The sequence below is a fragment of the Galeopterus variegatus genome, unplaced genomic scaffold (assembly GCF_000696425.1).
Source record: "Galeopterus variegatus unplaced genomic scaffold, G_variegatus-3.0.2 Scaffold1367, whole genome shotgun sequence".
Lineage (NCBI taxonomy): Eukaryota > Metazoa > Chordata > Mammalia > Dermoptera > Cynocephalidae > Galeopterus > Galeopterus variegatus.
Window position 1 is genome coordinate 279,242 of NW_007727478.1, and position 20,309 is coordinate 299,550.

At 46.6% G+C, this 20,309-nt stretch overlaps 1 protein-coding gene across 1 annotated transcript in view; it reads left to right on the plus strand.

The window, feature by feature from the left end:
• The first annotated feature begins 213 nt into the window (after positions 1–213).
• DNASE1L3 (deoxyribonuclease I-like 3) overlaps positions 214–20,309 on the plus strand; it is a 24,342-nt gene continuing 4,246 nt past the window's right edge. Inside the window, exons 1-7 of the mRNA XM_008576573.1 lie at positions 214–351; positions 6,880–6,968; positions 11,314–11,403; positions 11,863–11,975; positions 14,435–14,547; positions 17,351–17,508; positions 17,943–17,949. Coding sequence (XP_008574795.1) covers positions 214–351; positions 6,880–6,968; positions 11,314–11,403; positions 11,863–11,975; positions 14,435–14,547; positions 17,351–17,508; positions 17,943–17,949 — 708 coding nt within the window. The remainder of the gene's footprint in view (positions 352–6,879; positions 6,969–11,313; positions 11,404–11,862; positions 11,976–14,434; positions 14,548–17,350; positions 17,509–17,942; positions 17,950–20,309) is intronic.

Here is a 20,309-nt window from a genome sequence, read left to right on the forward strand (position 1 = left end):
ACTGGGGTGACAAAAACAAGGGCTCTTATAAGGTTAGCCCAGTGTCTTCATTTCTTTGGGGATTCAAACCCATGATCTTCAGTTCCTCAGAGAAGCGAAAGTAGAAACAAGGAATCCAGTAATTCCTGTTGTCTGCAGGCTTTATAAGTCAGCAGAGCTGGGCAGGTGGCCCGGATCCTGCACTCCAAGCCCTGAAGCCACAGGAGCACCAGGATGGCGCAAACCATGGTCTCCCTGCTGCTCCTCCTCTCCATCCAGGGTGCCCTGGCCCTGAGGATCTGCTCCTTCAACGTGAGGTCCTTTGGGGAAAGCAAGAAAGAAAACCGGAACGCCATGGATGTCATTGTGAAGGTGAGCCCCCTTTCCTAGTGGTAGGATCCTGGACACCCCTTTTGCCCTCTCTCCTGACTTCAGACTTCAAGAGACTCAAGAGGAATTTAACTAAAGGGAGCCCTTAGGGTGAACGTAGCAGCTGGCTTGGAATTTTGTAAAGATAAGAACAGCAACAATTACAATAACCACTTCACCTCTCTGTGCCTCCTGTCACAATCTTAAAGTAGGGGTAAAAACCGTACCTTCCTACAGACTTGTTGGGAGGATCACATGAGTTAGTAAAGGTAAAAGCTCTCAACATGGTATCTGGCTCATAATCAGTCCTAGGGAGGGGTTGGCTATTATGATAATCTTTATTACCACTTATCGAAGGCCTGTGTCATGCCCTATAAATGCATGATTTCATTTCATTATCCTATGAGGAAAGATTATTATTTCCCATGTAGAGATGATGAACAAGGAAAGACGAAGTAACATTGCACAGCTGGGTGGGCAGGGGGCTAGGATGCCTGCCCAGCCTGGACTCTGTAACCATCACTGAAGCACAGCCTGCTTGCTTGCTTGCCTTTTTTCTTTCTCTTTTTTTTCTCTCTTTCTTTCCCTTTCTCCTCTCTTTCCTTTCTTCCTTATTTCCTTCCTTTCTTTCTCCCTCCTTCTCAATGATTCCCATCTCCAGCAACCAACCCATTACCAGCTCTCAATTCTCTCTTTCTCTCCACTTAAATAATGCTTTCCTTGGGTAATATGACCAATGCCTACACGCACTGCTCACATTTCTCTGGAGTCAGTTGACTCTTTTTATCTTATGGCTTAATTTATTTTTTGATGCTGGGAACTAACACCTTTCCCAGATCTCTGGCAGGGTGGTTGTTACCTTAGAAAACCCAGAGGCACCATGGTGTGTCAGGAATGCCAGGAGCCCTGGGTTCAGATCCCATCTGACAGCTGTGTGAGCTGGAGAGCCCCTACCTCTCCCCCAGTGTCCAGTTCCTTCCAGAACAGAGTGGCTTCCACAACCCAGTGCTGGTTGAGAGAACTCAGGTAAGAGCCCCGTAGAGCCTGTGGCAAGGCAGGTGTCCATGTCATTATTAGGCAAAGAGGATTCAGGGGAGGGCTGGCATGCTCTGTTCTTACACAGAGAGTCCTCTCCGACCTGGTCGGCCTGCCCTTTGCCTCAGGCTGTCTAGATGTTGCTATTGGACCAGGACAGCCATGCCAAGCCTGTGAGACTCTTGATGCCATGGCTCAGGGGAGAACTCTAACATGTGAGGAATCTCTTTCCCCACTTCCTCATACATGACCCATGGGGCCTGGGTACCTACTGAGTTTCCATCCCCCTCCTCACTTATTCACCCTGGGAAATGGCACCACAATCTTAAGAGGCTGTCTTTTTGTTCTATGGTGATTCCATTGTGGGGGTCTTCCCGGAGGTGCTGTGTCCTATCAGTCATGTCTAAAGTCCTTGTCAAGGCCTCCCTACCTCCCCATTTCTGCAAAGTCATCCTGTAAACAGAGGCCAACCCAGAGCACTGCCAGAGCCTCCCAACAGAGCCTTTACAGGTAAACCAGAATGCTAGGCATTCAGAAAAGTGTTATTTCCAGGGCCCGTGGACTGAGCTCCAGGAATTTTATATTCCTACATAATATTTTGTCATAGGTGGCATTGCCCCCACTTTATAACTGACAACATAAGGCTCAGCATGCTGAAGTGACTTTTCCAAGTTTCCATGGCTAGAAATGAGAACAGCCAGGATCAATCCCAACCATATAACCCAACAGTATAAGCTGCGATGCCTTTTCCACTCCTCCACACTGGGTTCATCACTTCAGGGATGAGCTCAGCGGCATCGTGCTGGTGTCATCCTGACCCTCTCTGGGGGTGATGGAGAGGGAGGAAGGCCTGCCTCGTCCATCTTGGGGCTGCCCACCCATACCCCGGGCAGTTGTCCAGATGCCAACTCTTGCCTGGGCTGGTCTCCTTCTGTCTGTGTGTCCTTCAGTTTGTGTCCTTCAAGAGCAGAGCTTGTCTGTACAACAAATATGCATTGAAGGTAGGCCGTGTGCCAGACACTCTGAGGCACTGGGGGTGCAATTGATGGATGTGGGCAGTGTTGTCTCCCTCTTCATGACATTTGCAGCACAGGATAATATACTTTCAGGGGTGCTTATGGTATGCCGGGCCCTTAATATGCAGTATCCAGGTTCAGCTTCTCAACCACTCTGATTATTACACCCATTTTGCAGATGAGGCAACAGGGGCTCAGAGAGGTGAAGTAAGTTGCCCAGAGCTGTGGAGCACGTAAGCAGCAGAGCAAGGGCCAGGACCCAGGCTCTTCCCCTGTGCTGTGCTGCCCCTGTTTAGGGGCATGGAGCAGGGTTTCATGAGCAGCCCTCTGCTCCAGAAGTTTCAAGACCCCTCCAGACAGTCCCTTTCCTCTCTCCCCACGTTCACTCATGAAACTCCTGGCTGAAATTTCCTCCGCATGAGCCATGCACAGCCTCTTAAAGTCCCTCTCCTCTGCTGTGAACAGAGTCAGGAATTTGGCTTCAGTTGGGGAAATCTCAGAGATGCAGCTCTCAGTTCTAGGAGAGTTTTCTCAAAGCTTTCGTCCCTGGAGCCTCTTCCTGAGGAGATGGAGCCCGGGGAAATATATTTTTCCTGGTCCTCTGGCCTGAAATTGAAGCAGGGAAGACATGTGTCAAGAATGGATTTAGGGATGGCTGGTTAGCTCAGTTGGTTAGAGCATAGTATTATAAAACCAAGGTCAAGGGTTCAGATCTTTGTTCCAGCCAGCTGCCAAAAACAAAAACAAAAACATCTTTACAAAAAAAAAAGAATGGATTTAAAAACTGAATATTTAATGACAGTGGGAAAAATGCTCACAACATACTGTTAGGCTAAAAAAAATGTAAGATACCAAAACTGTATGATAAAGCCACTGTTTGCTGAGGACCTGCTCTGCACCAGACACTGGTCTGAGCCTTTTATATCCATCATGTTATTTAATCCCTGTGACGACCCCATGAGGGGGGTATTGTTATTGTCTCAATTCAAAGATAAGAAGTTTGGGGGTTTAGGGAGATTAAAGCGACTTACTCAAGATCAAGACACAAACCTAAGACATGACTCAAGCCCATAATTAAAGCCAATAGGCTAATCATTATGATGCCAATCTTGTAAATAAGGTACAAACAATATAGAAAAGTGCCTGAGCTTGTGGTTATAGTTCATTAGTGACTGTTATAGTCTTCTCTCTCTTTTTTGTATTTTCCAAATTTTCTATACTAACATTATTTTTATAATCAGAAAATTATAACAAACTTGTTTTTTTAGAATTGAATAGAAAACATATTCCGATTTTTCTTATAATACCATAGGAAAGATTTAAAAGGAAGACAAATTTAATCTGCATGAATTTAGGTCATCTGGTTCCAGTGTGGTCCTCCCTCGCTCCCTCCCCCTGCCTGTTACTCATGCCAGATGCTGAGCCAGGAGCTGCAGATGAAGATTGAATAAAGCAAGGCCTAGCATGTTGTCTAGCACACAGTAGGCCCATGATAAAATTTTGTTCAATGGGAGAACAAATGGATGGACAGATGGGTGGGAGGATGGATGGACAGATGGATGAAGGCCAACTGGTTAAAGTTATAGGTTCCATCCCCAGCAGAATTCTGGTCATGGGATCTTGAGCCATTGCCCATTGCAGCGCATATTCTCATCTACAGGAAATATTCCCAGAAGAATCTGCCCAAGGGAAGTAGAAATCACTAACTGCTAGAGATGCAGGGCTCAGAAGTGCTGTTCCACAAGAAAAGTTGTAAACAGGAAATCTGGAGGCCGAACCCTCTATTAGGAAAAGCCAGCCTGAACCATGGTCCGTATCTGTCTTGCACAGATGGGTCACACCCAAAAAAGGGACCTTGGTCATTGAGAAGGAACAGTCACAAAGACGTGCTGGTTTCCTCGGTTGATGAGTGCAGTGGTCAGGAAGGAGCTCTGCAGTGTAGATGTCCCTTCATCCCCTATTCACTCGGTGTTCAAATTACTAAACCCCACCGAGCTGCAGAGTCCCAGCTATACAATGGGCATGGGAAGGGAACCGGCTCCAAGCATGATCATGAACACACGGTCAGTCAGTGATAAGACCGACCTCTTCTCAGCCCTCACTATGTGCCAGGCACCATACTAGGCACGTTATACGAGAGTACTTCAAAAGTTCATGGAAAGATTCATGCTATCTTTTAATTCTGTTTTTCCACAAGCGTTTTGAAGTTCCCTTGTACAAGACAAGTCACTTGACTTACATCAGATAAGTTATAACAGAACTTGTCATGTCCTAATCAACTTTGCCCATCACTTCCTCCCCACAATTTCTTCCTCTTCAAGCAGGTCTTTTTAATACTTTGATTTTTTAAAATTGCGAGTATAATTTTTAAAAATTACAAATAATAAAATAGTTTTAATAAGTTAAAAATAGTTTATGGACTATACTGCAAATATATAAACATATAAAGAAGGAAAAAATTCACCCATTCTCCTGTCACTTAAAGGTAACCGTTGTTGGCATCTGGGCACTTTTCTCACAGGCATTTTTCTATGCAGATATACACACGAGTCTGCGTCTATTTCAGCACGTTCACCACCATATATCATCAGTCTCGTATTCTGCTTTTACATTAGAAATATTTCCCATTATGTCAATATTCTTTAAATCATGACTTGCAATGCTGTAGAATGCCCTATCCCGTTTGCAATATTCTTCATTGAATAATTTCCTATTTGTGGATACTTAGATTGTTTCCAGTTTTTTTCTTGCAATTGCATCTTCCTCTTAGATCTGTAAAAGTAATAATGATGATTTACCACCTGTCTCCTGCATAGTTGACACTGGTCTAAGTACCCACTTAATCCTCCAGCAACCCTGTGAGGGATTGACTGTTACCATCCCACTTTATGGATGAGGAAACTGAGGTGCTTACAATGGAAGACATTCTTCAAAGTGGGAAAATGCATCAAAGGGTACATACATTCCAAAGTGCCTTCCAGAAAGCTCTGGCAGTCAGCAGTAACTAAATTAGCAGGCTGGCTTGGCCAGTGGCACCCAGCTCCCCGGTTGAACCAAGCTGGATTTCAAGGTTGTCAGTGGAAGGATCCAGACTCCGGACATAGTCCTCCTCCTCAGTCACACACAGGTGGATCTCCAGACGAGAGCAGCTTCTTAAAGGCACATGGACAGTGAGTTCTGGTATCTCTCCCCACTCCACTCTTCCGGAGACAGAACCGGATCATGTGCTCTGGACATAGAGGGCCAGTGGCATAATCCTCCTGCTCCATGGTTTTGCTGACTGGGTGAGAGGACCTAATTAGCCTCGACCAACAAATCCTTTAGCACTGAGCCCCCCAGGATCCCATACACAGAAGGGCCCCTGTGGTCACCAAGAGGTGTGGTCTTGGTCTGCACCCTGGGCTCTCGGCTGTCGCTCACATTGAAGGAGTCTCTCTTGTGTTCCTTTCCCAGAGAGCTTCTTCTCACCTTTTAGGGCTGTTCAGATGTCACTGCTTCCTAACAGCCTTTCCTGATCCTCTGCACAGAAGTAATTAATTAGTTCTCAACACTTCCATGGCTTGGCACTTTCATTTAGCAAAAATTTTATTAGGCCCATATTGTAGCTACTTGTTTCCATTTGTCTCTCTTCCTGGAGTATGAGTCTTTGAGAACAGCAAGTGTATTTTCACAGTTTAGCACGGTGGGCTTTGTAGTCACATAGACCTGAGTTCAAATTCTGACTCTACCACCTACACTGGCTGTGTGACTTTAAGCTAGTCACTCAACCATTCTGAGTTTGGTTTTTGCCTATGTTTAATGGGCCAATAATCATATTCATCCTATAGGATTGCTGCAAGGCTCACAGTAGGTTTGCAATAAATATTAGCTCTTGTAGGGCCGAGCCCGTGGTGCACTTTGGAGAATGCGGCGCTGGGAGCGCAGCAGCGCTCCCGCTGCGGGTTCGGATCCTATATAGGGATGACCGGCGCACTCACAGCGCTCACTGGCTGAGCGCGGTGCAGCCAGTCTCAAAAAGGACAAAAAATATATATATATATTAGCTTTTGTAATTATTATCATTATAATTGTACCTTTTTATTTCTACAATATCCAGCCTAGTACCTTTACTTACTAGGGATTAATAAATATTTATTATGATTATTGTAATTATTCAAGCAAAGCCAAGAGGTAGGTTGTGTGGGGTGTCATAATCATAGGCTCTGGACTTGGATTGCCTGGGTTCACATTATGCCTCGACCTCTTTCCAACTGGGATATAGGGTGATTTACTCCACTTTCTCCCAGTCTCAGCCTCCTAACCTGTAAAATGGACATCATAAAAGCATCTACCTCAGGGAGTCCTTCATTTAGATCAAGGAAAAAATTGAATTATTGTAACAAGCACTCAATGAAATCCTTAAAACATAGTAAGTGTCCAATAAAAGGTTTTATTATTTATAGTAAATGATCTCATACACCTGGTAATTCTTTCTCTGCAGGTCATCAAACGCTGTGACCTCATATTGCTGATGGAAATCAAGGACAGCCAGAACAAAATCTGCCCCACACTGATGGAGAGGCTGAATGGGTAAAGAAGGGACGGGTGGGCCTTATATGGCTCAAGGTCAAGAGCAAGGGCGCCTGAAAAGCCCTACGAGCTGAAAGTAGCGTGAGCTCCAGCACTTACTCTGACCACCAGGTCCCATGGCCGGCACTGCCCAGGCCTTCAACTCTGTCAGCCACGGCCCTGGGAACTGTCCACCAGCTGCTTTTAACACGATAAAGGGAAATAGAGGAAACAGGTGGGGAGTCAGGACAGAGAGAGAAATGAAAGCAATGGATAAGAGGCTGAGCTAAGAAATCCTGTTACAGAGAAAAGATTGAATGCTGACAATGGAAGAAAGGGGCAGTGAGAGTGTAATGTGCCCACACACTGGAGCACTACGCAGCTGCTAAGCCCCGCTTCCACAGAATGTGTCAGAGCTACATATTCCTGCATGGAAAGAGGGCTGCAGTATATATTGAAATCAGCAAGTTCAGAACTGTGGGTAGAGTAGCCCATCACATTACATTCCATGTGCACAAGGCAGTGTCTGTATTTGGATGAGCACAGAAGGAAGACTGGAAGATGTGCTGCAAACTGTTAATAGTGGTGTCACATGGGGGTGTGATTGGAGAGCCATGTGGGCCAGACATGGTGAAGGAATGAGGGGCATTTGCTTTTTATCTTAATACTGTGTACTTACTACAGTGTGCCTCATTGTACCCATGTGTAACATGGGGCTAATGATAGAACCCATCTTCCTGGAAGATCATGATAATCAAGTCATGCACGTAAGTGGTTGAACAGTGCCTGGCATGTAGACATGATCAATAGGTACTGGCAGTGTCTAAAGCCAGTAAAAGGAGGGGAATTGTTTTTTTTTTTTTTTTTTCCTTTTTGTCTTTTTTCGTGTCCAGCAACGGGATCGCAACCCTCTGCGCTGCGCCCGCACCTCGCTCAGCCAGTGAGCGGGAACTGGTCTGTATGTGGGATCCGAACCCTCGGCGGGAGCGCCGCCGCGCTCCCAAGCAGCGCACTGTAGCAGTGCGCCACTGGGCCGGCCCTAAAGTAGGGGAATTGTAATGACAGGTGATGGATTGTCCAGGGGGCCACATGTAACAGCTACCATTGATACCCTAGCTACAGGCCAGGCATCCTCTTAATCAATCTCACATGTGCTATTTCATTTACTCCCCACAACACCTGGGGTTTAGGGACTATCTGCTTCTCTGATGGCTGTGGGAACTGAGGCACAGGGAGGAGGGACCTACCAAGCCCACCTTTGGACCTAGATCAGGTCTGACTCCAAAGCCAGTGCTCTCTTCAGAGCCTCCTCAGCCTTCCTTGGAGTGGCCCCAGTCGGTTTGCAGACTGAGGGCACAGGAGGGCCCCAGGCATCTCCCCACAGTCAATCTGTGTGAGTCTCTCCTTCACCAGTGGTCTCGGCACTTCCAACCTGCCTAGTTGTGCCAAGGACTCAGGCAGAGCCAAGCCTGTTTTGTACCTTATCCCCTGTAAGGCAGGAGGGGCCTTAGTCACCTCACAGCTGAGTCATCACAAGCAGTTTGCCAACCTAGGACGTGGCAGACTAGATTCAGAACAGGGACCGCCTCCCCAAAATGGAAACCCAGCAGAATCCACTGTCCATACTTGTGGGGCTCCAGTGGCCAGGTCTGTCTTAGAAGATGCATTTGAAGTCCCAGGAATTTCTGTACGGTCCAAGTTGCCCCCAAATGCCCTCTCTGCTTGAACCTGAGAATATGCTGCAATTTTAGACATGCCCTAGATTTTATTGTGGGCAGATGGGATGAAACTGTGTCAAGGTCTTCCCACAATGGTGTTAACAGCAGTTTTGGCAAACCCTGAGGGAGTCTTGTTTCTCTGGTGTAGGTGGGGGGTATAGTCAATGGAACTTCGGGGCTGTACCCCCAGCTCCCAGGATATGAACAATAATGATTTGAAATCCTAGTCCCAGGACTTCTGAGTAAATGTCTGGGAGTTTTCAGAGGAGAGAAAGTTACTGTACAAAGGAACTTCAAAAAGTTCGTAGAAAAATGGAACTAAAAGATAAAAATAAAGAATATACTTGATATCTCAACATAAGCTCTATGAAGTTTAGGACATTTTTCTAAGCTATGATACCAGCCACTTAGTCCATCCCTGAAGAACTGAAGGTCCTGGAAATAGAACTGTTCCAATGCAGTCTTTTTCACATTATTAATTGAGGAAAAATGGGTGTTGTTTAAAGATTTTTTTTAATATTAGGAAACAAAAAGACATCAGAAAGAGCTAAATCGGGACTGTAAAATGGTGCCTAATGATTTCCCATTGAAACTCTCACAAAATTGCCCTTGTTTGATGAGAGGAATGAGCAGGGGCATTGCCATGCTGGAGAAGGACTCTCTGGTGAAATGTTCCCTGGGAATTTTTCTGCTAAAGCTTTGGCTAACTTTCTCAAAGCAATCTCATAATAAGCAGATGTTATCAGTCTTTGCCCCTCCAGAAAGTCTACAAACAAAATGCTTTAGCATTCCAAAAAAACTGTTGTCATGATCTTTACTCTAGAACAGGCCACTTTTGCACCGACTAGACCTGTTCCACCTCTTGGTAGCCAGGGCTTTGGTTGTGCATTTTCTTCAGGATTGTACTGATAGAGCCACATTTCATCTCCTGTTAAAATCCTTTGAAGAAGTGCTGCAGGATCTTGATCCTATTTATTGAAAATTTCTATTGAAATCTCTGCTCTTGTCTTTAGCTGATCAGAGTGCAAAAGTTTTGCACCCATCAAGTGGAAAGTTTGCTCAATTTAAAATTTTCAGTCAGAATTGTGTAAGCTGAACCAATTAAGATGTCTATGGTGTTGGTTATTGTTTCAGCTGTTAATCATCCATAATCATCCTTCAGTTAGGGCACTGTATTAGTCCATTTCTGTTGCTTATAACAGAATACCTGAAACTGGGTAATTTATAATGACATCAAATTTATTTCTTACAGTTTTAAAGGCTTGGAAGTCCACAGTCCAGGGCGCATACCTGGTGAGGGCTTTCTTCTTGGTGGGAACTCTCTACATTGTCCCTTGGTGACCAGGTTATCATGTGGTGACAATGGACTGAGCAAGAGAGCTAACCTCCTCACTTGCTCTTCTTATAAAGCCATCAGAACCATGCCTAGTAGCACCCATTAAACCATCAATGGGTTAAACCATTCACAAAGGACACAGTCCTCACAATCCAATCACCTCTTAAAAGCCTCATGTTTCAGTTACCATAAAAGGATTTCCCGCTCTCTTAACACTGCTACAATGGAGATGAAACCTTCAGAATTTAAACATTTGGGAGACACATTCAACCCATAGGAGGCATGAACGAGACTAATGATTTGCTCTCAAGTGGATGTGGTTAGTCTGCCACTGTGGGCATCATCTATCTTGTCCCATCTTAAAATGAGTTATCCATTTAAAAAATTTTAAATTCAAAAAAATTATCATAATAATTATTTTTATTTTTTTTTTGAAGGCCAGCTGGTGCAGGAATTGAACCCTGGACCTTGGTGTTATCAGCACCACCTTTTAACCAACTGAGCTAACCAGCCAGCCCACAATTATCCATTTTTATACAGCTGACTTCTCTGGGGCATTGTCCCCATAAACTTTTTATAAGGCATCAATGATATCACCATTTTTTCACCCAGGCTTCACCATCAATTAGACATTTATTCTTCCTTCTGTTTTAGTAGAATCCATGTTGTCCTGATAGGGGATTTTTTTCAAAATACGGTTTTAACCTTCTTACTTCCTGAAACTAGATTCTGTACAGATATTTTAAAACAAGTCAGTACAAGTGCATTTTGGTGCAAAATATTTTGTAATCCATGCAGTTTTTTCATAATATGCATTTTCCGTGTACTTTTTGACAATCCTGTGTATGATAAACGCTGAGGAAAGGTGCATGGAGGAGGTAAATGATAAGGTTTACTCCACCAGGAAGGATGAGCTGCAGCCTCAGCCATGGGCCAGAGGGGGTTTGGGGATCATCCTGGCCTGAATCTTCTGCAGTCTTAATGGTCTCCATAGGTGCAGGCAAAAGCAAGTGGGTTTTGTCTGAGTCAGATCTGGGATGAAACCCCAGCTTTACACTTGCCAACTACAAAAAGGGGCAGCAGTAGTGCTCACCTCATAAGGCAAGAAAAGAAGTAATGGCTGTGAAGAGACTGGCAGATTCACATTCCAGTCAATGGTGGCGCTTCTTACTGGACTCAAAGGTTATGATCGACAGTTGCCTATTCACATGATGCCACTAGGAGTAGAGAAGCAGATTGAAGAGAGGGGAACCTATGCATTAGAGTGTTGGTTATTCTTCAAGACAAAATGTGAGATCTTTATGTTTTCTAGAAATTCAAGGAGAGGCATAACATACACCTATGTGATTAGCTCTCGGCTCGGAAGAAACACATATAAAGAACAGTACGCCTTTCTCTACAAGTAAGTATGATCTCTGCTCCCTGCAACATGGTCCATTAATAAATTATGACTGTGAATTGAATTCAAATGCGTATCTTTTCTTCAAAACCAGATTCTGATATATAACCAGTTCTAGTGTTGATCAGAATAATTGCTGTCAAAACTGGGGCACATGAAAAGTACTAACTTTTTAAACAAAAAGCCATGAGCAGCCTCCTGACACCGAATCTGTGGTTGGCTCCATGCTGCCTGGGTCAGGAGTTCTGTATTCCTCATAGTCACGTCCTGGTTCAGGGCTGGAAACCTGAGTTGCCCAGCAGGACTGACTCCTGAACTTCATACTCTTCTCTTCTTCCTACCAGTAATTTGTTTTAAGTCTGAACATTTAGCTCCCAAAGATTCTTGACTATTGAGAAGAGATAACTGAGCATTGTTCTTAGGAAGAAGATCCCTTCCAAGACTTCCTTTTTTTCCTTTTAGGGAAAAGCAGGTGTCTGTGAAGAAAAACTACCTCTACCATGATGATCAGGATGGAGATGCAGATGTGTTTTCCAGGGAGCCCTTCGTAGTCTGGTTCCAGTCACCCTCCACTGGTGAGATCCACTTGCCCTTCTGGTCCGCAACTTCCCTGGGATCCCATTAGTGAGGAGCAGCCCTGAGCGTGAGCTGCCCTCTCAGGGTTCGTGCAGCATGTTTAGGGAGGCATTAGGCTTGAGCTGACAAGGCATTGTTTCTTCTAATACCTGCATTAGAGGATGCAGTTTACTTTGATGGCACCAGGCTTACTTCTCAAATGCCATGATTCAAGACCTAACAAGTCTGGAATCAATGATAACCCCACTCTTTTTAGAACACAGTCTTGTGGAAATTATTTACCAGAATTCCTTGGTTCTTGTCAAGTCAACTATTCCTTCATTTGTAAGAGTCCCAAGTGATGGCCACCAAAGATAAACCCCCAGCCTAGAGTCTCACTCTCCCTCCAGTCACTACACAGCAGTGTCCTCTACAGACGGGGGGAGAGAGGAAATCCACACGGAGGGCACCTGCACTCTAACAACAGCAATAGTACCCTAAGTGCCAGCCTCCTGTACTCCTGGCAACAACGCTACGAGGTACGGACTAGGGCCACCTCCCCTCTACATATGAGGAAGCTGAGATGAAATCTCTTGTCCAAGTCACCGGCTACTGAAGTAGACAACCCGAGTTGTCACCAAAGCCACCATCTCAGGGCCCCTGCTCCGAACCACTAAGTAACAACTTTCCACTTTGAGTGGAAACTCAAGAATTAAATTTGGTTTGCAGATTTCAGCTGCATAGAATCAAGTATTTTTCAGTCCCTCATACATGCCAGGCTCTGTTCAGAGCAGCAGACAAGGCAGACAAGGTATTTGCCCTTGGGACGTTATGTAGTAGTGGAAACAAATATGGACCAGAAAAATATGTGCAGAGCTATAAGTATGTACGTCTACATTTATACAACACCAGCATAAACATCCTGAACTATCAGGTTGACTACTGGTGCCCTGAAGTCATTAGCTCAGGGACAGATACTTCAGGAAAACAAACATGAAAGAGTGGTGGAGAAATTACAAATGGAAAAAGAGGAGGAGGAGGGGGCTACTGATGACATGAAATGTCCTTCAGAGAGCACGTGCAATGATCTTTGTCATGCACACGACTGACCTCTGGCTGACCAGGGCAGTGTTCAGAGAGCTCCCCCCCAAAATAATTACTTCTTCTCAAAGAGAGCCCTGAGCCTTTGTGAACTGCAAAACAAACCCATTTGTCCTGAGTGTCTCCCCATCCCCCCTTCCCATTCCCTCTCTCCCCCTGGGATGGCACTGCCTGCTGGCACTTTTCTCTCTTGTACAGGGAAACCTCCTACATCCCCTCTGTCTGGGATTAAAGATGAAGGAGTTCGTTATTTGTCTACCTTTTCTTTCTCTCACTCACTCATTTATCCACTCTTTCATTCATGTATTCAGTCAACAAACATTTCTGAGCGCCTCCCCTTTGCCAGGCACTGTGCTAGATTCTGGAGCCACAAGGGTGAACTACACAGATAAGCCTGGCCTCACGGAGCACAGGATCTCGTGAGCCAAACAAAGAATCTAAGATGTGATTTCAGAGCGTGAATGAAGTAATAAGCAGGTGTACTGATTACAGGGATGGGGCCACCTTAGATGGTGGGGCCAGGGGTGGCCCCTCAGAGGTGACATTGTCTGTGACCTGAGGACCTACCATACAGAGGGCTGAGGGAAGAGCATTCTGGGCAGAGGGCACAGTGAGCACAAAGGCTCAGAGGTGAGAAAGAAGGGGAGCGTTTAGGGGGACCAGAGGCTGTGGGGAGTGAAGTGGAGCCCGAGGAGCCTGAGGCAGGAGTGGGGATCCAGGGAGAGCATGAGGGGGACTCCCAGGAGGACGTGCTCAGAAGGCGACAGCTGCTGTGAGCAGGTGGGCCAGGCCCGGCTCCTGAGGCTCCTGCACATGGCCTCTGTCAGGCTCTCTCAGTGTCCCAGTAGGGCGATGAGGATTTCAGACACTTCACAAAAGACCATTTTATTTTTAAAGAAAATAACTTTTGGGAGGCTTTTATTTCTAATTACAAAAGGAGTATAAACTGACAAGCCTCACTTTTTTTTCAATTAGAAAAGATTTTTTCCCATTTGTACAAAAGCCAAACTAGCTCATTATTTTTTAAAATAGAAAATCCAATCATAAATATATACAATTTTATTAGTCGATGAAAAATAAGAAGAAAAAAGTACCCCAGAAAAAAAGAGAAAATAAACCTTCCCAGATAACCAGCAAGAAACACTGTCTATGAGCTTCCTCTTCGTTGTGAAGGGTCAGTGGGAGAAAAGAGTATGTCAAGAACTAAAAGGAATCACCTCAAACCCTGAGATCATTGTAACCAAAGCCACTGGCTGAACCCTCTGGGCGACTGGGACCCACGCGGTACAGTCAGAGCCTCCTGCTTGTCTTCTTTAACAGCGTTCATGCGACATTGACAGGGGAAGCGTGTGACCTCTGCCTCTTTCCTGTTCCACAGCTATCAAGGACTTCGTGATTGTCCCCCTGCACACCACCCCTGAGACATCTGTTAAAGAGATCGACGAGCTTGCTGATGTCTACATGGATGTGAAAAGCCGTTGGAAGGCGGAGGTACTGACCTCTGACTTGGTCGATTTCCCATCCAGCAGGGACAGGATCTCGTCCTTGAGTGGGATGAGTAACTCTGTAGGGAGGGTAAGGGCGACAGGACACACACAGGCCACCACCACTTCACAGCTTCTGTTTAGACCTTTCCTCCACCCTAAATATCTTCGTTGCTAAATCTGCCTGGGGACCGTCCACTCTGGCCTTGGGAATTCACACGCTGCTCCGTGGATAGTGGAAGCCGACACGCACCGAGAGAGGAGCTGGTGCAGGCACTGTGCTGGGGCCTGACAGGGAGGAGTTTATTTACTCCTCCCAATAATCCCACGAGGCAGCTCCTTTTGTCATTCCCGCTTTACAGTCGAGAAGAGTGAGGCAGAGCGAGACCGGGAGTGTTCTGGGGGCAAGTGGCAGAATCTTAACATGGCTCATGAAAAGGAGGAGCAGTTTCTTGGCTCATGTAACTGAAATGTCCAGGGGTAGGTCGGATATGCTGGATCCGAGCTCGGACATGGTACTGAGGGCTTGGTGTGTCTCTTCTGCCCTTTCCTCTGGGTGGGCTCCATTCTCAGGTCAGCTCTACTCTGAGGGTAGCAAGATGGCTCCAGACCAACTGACAAGTTTCCTTTCCCACAATGCAACAAATGCCTTAGGATTGAGTCTCATTGGCTCTGACTGGGTCACATGTCCATCAGTGAACCAATCACTGTGATGAGCATTGAGATGCTCTGATTGGCTAAACCTGTGCCAACTCCACCCTAACCCCATGGATTGAGGTGAGAGAGGGAGGGGTGGCTTCCCAAGGAGCCCTGGGGTCTGTTGTCACAGAAGCAGGAATACACCCGCCACCCTCTAGGCCTCAATTACTGCCTCATCTGCAAGACTAGGGCTCAACCACTTGTGGCTGTGAGGGGCTGTGAAAGCTCTGGTCAAATAGGGACGTTCTCCTAAGGCTCTTCTTCCACATTCCTCCTTTCTGCTTTTGAGATGTGACTCCCGTGAGACACCTTCCTCCTCCTCAGTTCCTCTGCTCAACGTGCAAAATGAGTCAAGTAAATGTGGATGCAGCTGGCCAGAGCTGGGGCATGGAGAAGACAGGGGGTGTATTTTATTGCTTATTTGTAAACTGCAGGGCAAGAGAAAGACTCATCCATTCATTCCAAGAATTGCAAAATCATTCATTCATTCGAAAAGAATGTATTGAGCATCTGCTAATGTCAGGCGTTAGGGTGGCATTAGTGGCCCAAAAGTGACCAAGAAGTGACACTCTCGTGATGAGGGGCATTGTATTAGGCTGACTGGGTTCAATTCTTTTTTTTTTTTTTTTCTTTTCTTTTGGCAGCTGGCCGGTATAGGGATGTAAACTCGGACCTTGGTGTTATTACTACCACTCTCTAACCAACTGAGCTGGCAAGTCATTTTGAAGGGTTCAATTCTTAACCAGAACCTGCCAGTCCCGTGGCCTTGACAGGTCACTAAATCCCTGTATACTGTGTCTAATGTTCCCTTCTGCCTCCTAGTGTTTATTGTTGATGATGTAAATTAAACTTCACAAAACACTTAGTTCTGGGCCTGGCACATAGTGAATGCTCAGCATTCTTTATGTCTATATTAGTAGAACCTTGTGATCACTGAGGTTAAGGATGACAATTTGTCCTCCAAAGTGCCACAGGGATCAACATGGTCAAAATGATATGTTCTTGGAGAAAACTCTAAAGTGGACAACCACTGAAAATAATAGCAAACAAAGAAAATCTGACACTTCCTCTGTGTTGTGGAATGTTAAAATTCTGTTCCAGGAGCCCTGCAGAGAAAAACGCTTCCAAGAGAGAACATTTCTATTGGTGCCTCGGGCGGGTATGAGCAGCTCACTCTAATGCCCCCTCCACCTGAAACTCCTCCCAGTTCCTCAATGGACTGAATGTCCACAGGAATAAGTTTCCAAGTTCAAAATAATAGGAGGGAAAAAGTGATGCCAAAGCTGTCAGTCTACCCCCCAAGTTCAGTCTTCCTGGTTGGAAACAAAAGACATCGATTCATTATTTTTTATACTGTACGGTGGCTTGAGCCAGACAGAAGATGTGAGGGAATACATCAGCTGGATTCTTGGATCCCACCTGACACTGCACGCTGAATTACAGAGACCTGGTGACTGAAAACAGCACACACACCCCTTCCCACTAAGACCACCCTCCCTTGTCCACACTCGCCTGTCACGCGCTCATCAACTCTGTGCCTCAATTATAAACTGTGGACTCTACGTGTAAAGAGCAAAAGGGAACTGAGAAAGACACTGTATTAGTTTGTGAGGGCTGCCATAACAAAGTCCCGTAGACTGGGGGGTTTAAACAATGGAAAGTCATTCCTCACAGTTACAGAGGCCGGAAGTCCAAGATCAAGATGGTAAGCAGCATTGGTTTCTTTTGGATGCCTCTGTCCTCGGTTTGTAGATGGTCCTCTTCTTCCAGTGACTTTATGTGGCCTTCCCTCTGTGTGTCTCTCTCTTTTCATCTCCCCTTTTTATAAAGATACCAGTCATAGCAGATTAGGGTCTCAGATGACCCAGATGACCTCATTTTACCTTAATTGCCTCTTTAAAGACCCTATCTGCAAATACAGTAACATTTTAAGGTACTGGGGTTAGGACTAAAAAATATGAATTTGGGGAAAATACACTTCAGCTAACAACAGATCCCTTTGTATACTGGGTGTAGTAGGTGGAATCATTGCTAGCAGTCACAAGTAAAGCGTTCTGTGACAACGCCCACCACGTGACCACCAGGTGACAGTTCCAAATTGTGTCTTTCAGAATTTCGTTTTCATGGGCAACTTCAATGCTGGCTGTAGCTACGTTCCCCAGAAAGGAGTGAAGGCTATGCCCTTCATGGCCGACCCCAGCTTCGTTTGGCTGATTGACGACAATCAGGACACCACAGTCAAGAAGGGCAATGGTTGTGCATATGACAGGTAGGAGGCGTGTGCAGGAGGCTCTGGCCCATTCAGTGCTTGCTGTGCACTAGAAAAGCCAGCCCCTCAGGGCAGAGGGAGCACAGGGTTTGGAGAGTTAGTCCGTTGGATTTCAGGCCCCTCCACCAGGTTCCTTGTGCAGTGAATAAACCACAGGACCCTGTACAGTGACCCTGGGCACTGGAACTCAGCAGTGGCAAACACTGGTTTTAGTATCAGACAGGCCTTGTTTCAAATCCGGACTCTACGTGTTAATAAGTCTGTCAGAAAGAGATGTAGGTTCTCTGTGCCTTCATTTCCTCCCCTGTAAATCAGATTGCTGCGGTGCTTCCCATCGTGGAGATATGATGAGGATCACATGAAGTGACACACATGCAGCTGCTAGCACAGGGCCTGGNCTTTGATCCCACCTGACACTGCACGCTGAATTACAGAGACCTGGTGACGGAGACCAGCAAACACCCCCCTTCCCACTAAGACCACTCTCCCCTGTATGTACTCACCTGCCACAAACTCATCAACACTGTGCCTCAGTTATAAACTGTGGACTCTACTTTTAAAAGCAAAAAGAAATTAAGAAGGATCCTGTATTAATTTGCAAGGGCTGACATAACAAAGTACCAAAGACTAGGAGTTTTACACAACGGAATGTTATTTCCTCACAGTTACAGAGGTTAGAAGTCCAAGATCAAGGTGGTCAGCAGTGTTGGTTTCTTTTGGTGGCCTCTGTCCTNGGCCCTCAGGACAGCAAGACCACTAATAGGGTTCCCGTGGACCCATGCAGGAGCGAGGAGCTAGAACAGCTAAACAAGGGGAGCCACTCAGAGGCCGGTGAGTCGATGCAGGGACCAGTGCAGGGCCCATCCCATGGGAGGTGTTTGGAGCATGGGCGGTGGGGAAGACGGGCCCACTGGGAGAACACTGGGACACAGCAAGAACAACTGATCTGTCCCCCAGTCAGCACAGGACCACTCAGAGGAGACTGGTCTGGAATGCAGAATTGCATGGGGTGCAGTTTAATGAAAACACTCAGACCCAGATCAGAGTTTCTACACAACCCAAGTGCACCGAGTACCTGGAGAGCTGGAGGTACCTTTCAGGTCAACCATTGAACCCTGAGCTGCACAAAACGTCTTCCCTACGGAAACAGCAGCAAAGCAGCAATTTAGCTCAACCACACAGCTCAAGTGCTGGTTCCACAGGAAGTTCCTCGGTTTTAGAAGTAAGCAAAGGACAAAAACTTAGTTCCAGCCCAGGCACACCACCAGTGCCTTGGGGCCCACCAGGGGACATGAGGCATGAGGCCAGGGGCAGGACTCCCACCCACAACCACTCTCACCACCAGCACCTTGGGGCCCCATCCAGGAACCCAAGGATTGGAGCCAGGGACTGGACGCCAATCCCACATTCAGGCAAACCACCAATGCCTCGGGGCCACCTGGGGACCCGGGGCATGGAGAATAGGACCAGACCCCCCTCCTACAACCAGACACCCCACGCCAGTGACTCGGGGCCCGCCTGGGACCCAGGACACAGAGAAGGGGACCGGACCCCTCTCCCACAACCAGGCTCACTGTGCCAGCACCTTGGGGCCCATCCGGGGACCCAGGACATGGAGAAGGGGACCAGACCCCTTCCCACAGCCAGAAACACAGCGTCAGTGCCTCAGGGCCCACCCGATGACCTGGGGCCTGGAGAAGGAGACCAGACCCCGCTCCCACAACCAGACACACCTCACCAGCACCTTGGGGCCCACCCACGGCATGGAGAAGGGGACTGGACCCCCCTACCACAACCAGGTACCCTGTGCAAGTGCCTCAGGTCCCACTCAGGGACCCAGGGCATGGAAAAGGGACCGGACCCCCCCTCCCACAACCAGGCTCACCATGCCAGTGCCTTGGGGCCCATCTGGGGACCCAGGGCATGAAGAAGGGGACCGGACTCTCCTCCCACAACTTGGCACACTATGCCAGTACCTCAGGACCCACTCAGGGACCTGGGGTATGGAGCTGGGGATCAGACATTCTCCACAACCAGGCACACCAGCAGCAACAAGGAGCATGCCAAAAACATCATCTCCATGTGGGTGGCCCACCAAAGCCACCACAATAACCATGGCTGCTGTGAAGGCGGCTAGACACCACAACCACTATGCAGATTGTCCACCAGCCACTGCAATGCATTAACATAAGGAGAGTCACCAACAGAGATAAAGGAGGAGGATGTCTATCTCCACAGAGCCCATTTCATAGTGACAGAAGAGACATCTGCTCTATGATAGTATTGGGGCACCTGATCACATCTCGCAGCATTGGACCGATCTTTTGGGCAGCAAATCAACAGAGTAACCATTATACTTTCAGAGGGAGAGAAGAAATCTAGAGTGATTACAGGGGGGCAGGTGGAGGGATGAGGGATACGGAGGGATTGGACAAAGAACATAAAGAATAATTACAATTTGTAACAATACGTATGCTAGTAATATTGATTTGATCAACATATCTCAATGTTGAATCCCCAAATTTGTATAATCAATTTTGATTCAATAAAAATTAAAAAGAAAGAAACAGGAAGGAAGAGAGGGAAGGAGGAAGGGAGGAAGGAAGGAAGGGACGAATGAAGGAGAAAGAAAAGAAAAAGAAAGAAAGAGAAAAAATGAGATTGCTGCAGTGCTCCATTGTGGAGATACGATGAGGATCACATGAAGTGACACACATGCAGCTGCTAGCACAGGGCGTGCCCTGTGACCAGGGCTCACTACGGTCATTGGCTGTTCATTATTCCAACACAAAGATGTCCCA